Source organism: Sturnira hondurensis, unplaced genomic scaffold (genome assembly GCF_014824575.4).
Source record: "Sturnira hondurensis isolate 20B ecotype Veracruz unplaced genomic scaffold, ASM1482457v3 Scaffold0010128, whole genome shotgun sequence".
In the NCBI taxonomy this organism is placed as follows: domain Eukaryota; kingdom Metazoa; phylum Chordata; class Mammalia; order Chiroptera; family Phyllostomidae; genus Sturnira; species Sturnira hondurensis.
The window spans coordinates 18,819,426-18,825,425 of NW_028082759.1; the positions used below are offsets into that span (position 1 = coordinate 18,819,426).

General features: G+C 39.4%; 1 protein-coding gene across 1 annotated transcript in view; it reads left to right on the plus strand.

The window, feature by feature from the left end:
- The window catches only part of SLC7A11 (solute carrier family 7 member 11), a 68,964-nt gene extending 65,862 nt beyond the window's left edge, over positions 1–3,102 (plus strand). The window contains exon 12 of the mRNA XM_037058512.1: positions 2,564–3,102. Coding sequence (XP_036914407.1) covers positions 2,564–2,631 — 68 coding nt within the window. The 3' untranslated portion in view covers positions 2,632–3,102. The remainder of the gene's footprint in view (positions 1–2,563) is intronic.
- The last annotated feature ends 2,898 nt before the right edge of the window (positions 3,103–6,000 follow it).

The window sequence follows — 6,000 nt, forward strand, 5'->3', positions numbered from 1 at the left end:
CAGGGTACCTGAATGTCTTACATGAGATGGACAGCAATTTGACCATTTCACCTAAAATGTCATATGGTGTGTTTGAGTGTGATACTGTTATGTTACTGAATTACGTGCTTATGATTTTGTAATACAAAAGGGTCATTATTTGTGCCAGACCCTGTATTTTACATATATGCTTTGCTAACATTTTCTTCTGTTCCAAATGTTATCTTTTCAAGTTACTGTTTCCTTTGCTGTGCAGAAGCTCTTTGGTTTAATGTAGTCACGCTTGCTTTAATTTTTATTGCCTGTGCTTTGTTGACTAAACCAAGAACCCATCACCTAGACCAATGTCAAGGATCATTTTTTCTATGCTTTCTTCTAGACGTGTTGTGGTTGCAGGTCTTACATTTAAATCTTTGCTCCATTTCAAGTTAATTTGTGTGAGTGGTGTAAGGTAGGGCTCTAGTTTGCATGTAGGTATCCTGTTTTCTGTCCTTTCCCGGTTGCGTGCTTTTGGTGCCTTGTCAAAAATAAGTTAATTATCTATATATGGGGGTTATGTGTCAATTCTCTTTTGTTCTACTAATCTATATGCATATTTTTGTGCCATACTATTTTGTTTGCTATTGTTTTGTAACATAGCTTGAAATGAGGAAGTGTGATGCTTCCAGCTTTGTTCTTACTCAGTATAACTTTGGTTATTCAGGGTCTTTTGTGGTTCCAAACCAATTTTATGACTTTTTTTCTATGTATTTTAGAAGTGCCATTGGGACTGTGGTTAGAATTACACTGGTTCGTAGGTCACTTTGGCTCATATGGACATTTTCACAATACTGATGCCCCCAACCTTGGAACATGAGACATCTTTCTTAGTCTATTTTTATGTAAGATGTCATCAGTGCACAGATATGATTTTACTTCTTTCTTTCTGATATGGATGCCTTTTATTTCCTTTTCTGCCTAATTGCTCTGGCTAGGACTTCCAGTACTATGATGAGCCAGCCTTACATTTCTGAGATAAATCTCACTCTATCATGGTGAATGATCCTTTAATGTGTTCTTGAATTTGGTTTGCTAATGTTTTGCTGAGAATTATTGCATCCATACTCATCAAGGATATTGGTCTATAATTTTCCTTTCTTATAGTGTCTTTGTCTGACTTTGGTATCAGGGCAATGTTGCCTTGTGAAATGAGTTTGGGAGTGTTCCTGCCTCTTTAAGTTCTTTGAACACTTTGAGAAGTGTTGCTGTTTTTTCTTTGTGTTTGGTATTGTTCATCATGGAAACCATCTGCTCCTGGGCTTTTCTGGGTTGGGGCGGATTTGGATGGGTCTGTGCCTTGAACCACCTGGGGAGTGAGGCTCACGGGTAGTGGCAGTGCCCCTGGCAGTGGTGGGAACTGAGGCCCGGGGGCAGGGCTTGGGGCAGCAAGAGCCATCTCTGCAAAGACAGTTCAGAGACTCGGCCAGGGGTGAGGAAAGGGGAGGGCTAGGCGGCAGCAGTGTAGCCCAGTAGTGGCAGCCAAAGTGTGACTATGAACCCGGTGGGGGTGGGGGGCAGGGCTCCGGAGGAGAGGAGGCTGCCCCTGTCATGGTGGGAAAAGCCTGTCCTGGGGCTGAGCTGGGCAAAGAGCAGTGGCATCTCAGATCTCCTGCATGGTAAGGTGCCGTGGCACCGAACACCCATGAGTGGGACATAGCATCTTCCAGGGGCCCAAGGGCGGCTCTCTCCTCAGCAACAGATCAAGCATCTGGGAATAGATTCAGAGTGAGGTGGGCCTCCAGGCTGCTCAGTTGGGGGGATCAGCATGCTGAAGACCAGGGGAGCCCTCCCCAGCAGGAGCTACAGATGTCCTCAGTGGCAAGGCTCCCTGTTGGGGAACTTCCTCAGGTCTGCTGGGGGATAGGGTGATGTGGGCAAAATGCTTTTCTTACCTGGGTGGCCATCCTTGAGTTTAGAGCTCTGCCAGGTTTTTGCGGCTTTTTTTTTTGTCATCTAGGGCTTTTCCTGAGCTATTTTCTTTACTTGGTCGCTTTTCCTTGTTTTTGTTCTTTAAGGGGGTGATGAGCGTTGGGACCTCTTAGCCCTCGATCTTGCTGAGGTCAACTCCTGAGGCAAATTAGGTCCTGGGAGATGAGCAGTTTTGCTCAATAATCAACTACAAATTCGAGACTAGAAATTTTATTCTGATTCTTCTCTTGATTTTGCTGAGGAGTTGATTATAATCTCATAGGTGAAAAAGCAACAAAGCAATTTGAAACTGAATATGAAATGTTTTTGAACATTTATTTATGTCTTGATTCTATTGTCTCAAAATATTTTGGCTTCCTGATTTGTAGTAAAATTCCTTATTTTAATATAAAATATTAACATAGTCTTGCTGAGAAGCCATCATGGGAAGTTATAGAAGTGACACATTAATTGAACATGATAGGATTCCAATGAAGTAAATAATTCTTGAAAGTGCTCTATGAACGAGCCATTGTGCACTTTCAGTATTCAACCCAAAATAACTCACAATTTGCTATTTTCTATGCATTTCTAATTTTTGTGCATTTTTTAATTTTTCTTCATTATTTCTTTGTAGGCAGAATAACCAGAACATTACAAATAATCCTGGAAGTTATACCGGAAGATGCTTGTCATAAATTATGAATTAAGGCATTTGAAATCTTGGCAATCTATCCTTGGCCGTGTTTCTGCCCAAAGGGCTGAAACAAAATATGGATGTTCACTTCATTTTATGAAAACCCAGAGGATTGCAACTTGGGTGATGGACTAAAGGAATCAGTTATTTCTATTCATATCTTTTAGCATATTCAAAGTGGTTTCTAAGAAATGTAGTTTTAACTCCATGTAGTTATAGAAAGCTGATATGCAACTGTACCGTGAATTCCCATGATTCTCGAGTCCTGATACCTGCCTGTTGAGGTGCGGGGAAAGACTGTGGAATGGACAACTACTTCAGTGGTCTTTCTCTGTAACATATCACGGTGAAGAACCTTCAAAAACAAAGATTGAGATGTTTTCTGTATTTATGAGTTTTGTAAAAACAATTTTTACATTGTCAAGAGGACCATACTGTGAAAAGTGTTTTCTGTTAATCTTGAGAAAGAAAAAAAAAAAGCGTACATCATTATTACGGACAGAGGAAAGAAAGACATTTCTTCTACGTGGCATTGCATTGCTTCCCTGTAGATACCAGCTTCGGTATCGCTCCCCTTTTAAGGGGTGATTCTCAGAGCATTTTGAACAAAGGACACAGGGGATACGCCTACTTTTTAATGAATACTTCGAAGAAGAGCTTCTAGAAGCTATTGCTCATGGGACAAATCCAGGAATTATGTTTAAGTAAAAACACTTGAGAATATTATGTCAGGATGTTTTTTTCACTGTCATCGGGAAGCTCTGAGGTTGGGTTACGTGTTGTTTCCACAGCAGCCCGTTTGATCAGGAAAGGATGTGAGCCCTCTCCTACAGCAAAGCAACAACCAGTGTGGTAAGCTCCGCCGTCTGTTTGATGAATAATTTACCTGATAAATACATCTAAATACGTGCCTTCTCAAATCTTTAAGTTACAATATCAACATGAGACAGAAATCACCAAGAAAGAAAGTGCCCAGATGTTATGCCCAACCCTATACTCATGTGTCTGCAGTGACAGGTATTCTGAACAGTTTTTTTTATTTCATAGTTATTTTTACATGGTGATGAATTTTGACAGGTTGTACATTTCCTTTATACATTTTATATTCTGTTAAAATATCTCTTTAGATAAAACTGTCCAGATCCATTAGGAAAAGACATATATTTACATAAAAATTGAGGAAGAAATGTCACTGCTAAATAAGATTCATAACTGATGTTTCTAAAAATTTTCCACCTCTCTATCTGGGCTTTGTCATTAATTTCCTCACCATAATTATCATTCTACTTGCAAAAGAGATAACTGATAAAAATTCACCGAAAGAAGTAGAAACTGTGTACGCATGTGTGTATCCAGGCAGGTGTTATGCTAGGCTCAGAAGATACTGTGCAGTTTTCTACCGAGAGTACTATCACGACGCAATTTGTTGTCTATCATTTACATACGACTAAAAATAAGTACTTCCTCATAGCCAGAGTGTGTTTCATCCTTGAATTTTTTTGTCCATTTGAAAGTAAGGATTTTAGAAAGAATTACACTGATTAAAATCATCAAGAGAAGATTCACAGTTTACAGACAGTTGGCCAAAGTAGTAATGATAATTCATAATTTGAAGCAATTCCAAATTCCAAACTTCAATTTTTGCTCTTGATAACATGTACTATAAATCGAAGATTGACATCTTTCAGCCAAACCTAGTGTTTGGGTCTGTAAGCAAATTCATAAAAGGTTTTCTCTTACCAGAGGGTTTCAAAATTTGACCTGTAGTCTCTATTTCCCATGTCCATTTGTCCGTCTACCTTCCCGGCATGTTGTTGCTGGAGGTAAAAAGTAAATTTCCTTCACATTTCCATTTTTTTAATCTAAACCAGAAAACTCTTCTTGAATTTTTTTTTTGTGTGTGTAAGGATTAAAAAAAGTAAAGTCACACGGAGAAGGTGTGTGTGGTGCTGCATGATTCCCGAGGTTAATGTGCTGATATCCACAGAGGTCTCCACATTTTATTTATTTGCTTATTTCGGGTACTGGCTTCTCTTTCAATGTATCATTGTACAGGCTAAGTAGAATACATATTTATTATTTTTCCCATCCTTATCAAATTGATTTTTCATTATTGAAGTTCTAATACTATTGTGATACCATTTAACCAAACAGAAAATCAGTCAGTAGTTTCTTAAGAAAGTAATGGATATTAAGTTATACTTTATTTGGGAGTGCGTCATGACAAGACACAGGGTTTCTGTAGTCAGAGAGTCGGTATTTGTTATTGTTACTCAGCATGGCATCGTGTAGAAACGCCCTCTGGCTCCAGGCCACATGCATGTGTCAGGCGTGCACACGCACATGTGTGCTGTGTTAGCACCGTACCCGTGCCAGCGCTGCTGGTGCAGGCAACAGGGCAGGTTGTCAGGGTGCGTGAGGAGTGCGCGCCAGTGTATCTGACACTAAAATAACGATGTTGAAACAAATTTCCAGACTCTCTTATGTGTCTGGTAAAATATTTTCCCCAATTGCTATTTGCTACACCAACAGAAGCTTAACATGAGTGTAGTTACATCACTCCACAGAATTCTTCTCGAATGGTCATCAGTCTTCAGGAAACGAATTTGATCCTGTTTTTACATTTATTTGGAGATAAATGTAATGATAACTAAGAAAGGGGATATCTTTGACCTATAGTTGACCTACTTATGATTAGGTAGGTTATGGAAGAATGGAAAACCAAAGATCAGAGGAGCAGGAAATGAAAGTAGTGTGTGTTTGGAGGTGACAATATTTGGGGTGTAATCTGTTATGCAGTATAGTCAGAGAGATAGTAAAAATTAATCCCTTGCTGCGCCAAGGTGGCTATCCGAACAAGCGAACAAAACAAAGGCTTTGGTGCGTCTCACCTGGGCGTGCCCCTTCCAAGGTCTCGGACCTGAGTTCACATTAGGAATTATGTGTTAGTCTTCTGGAAGAAAGTCAGCAAAATTATATGTACTATGTAATCAAATACTGCTTTGAGTAAAGTAAAACATTTCCATTATTTTTTCTATTAGAAATAAGCTTGGGGTATATTTGTGTGTGTGTGTGTGTGTGTGTGTGTGTGTGTGTGTGTGTGTATGTGTATATCTATCTATCTATCTATATATATATAGAGAGATATATATGTACATACACACACACAGTATATAGAGAGTCCAGCACAAAAAATGCCCCCCTTTTTATGAGCTGGTAATCCATATGCAATCTTTTATTACAGAATCATAAGCTTGTCATTCTGTACCCTAACAATGTCACCCTCAAGCACTCCCTATGACATTTTAGATGAAATGGTCAAATTGGTGTCCATCTCATGCGAGATACTCACCTACTCCACCAACCTCATCAATGGC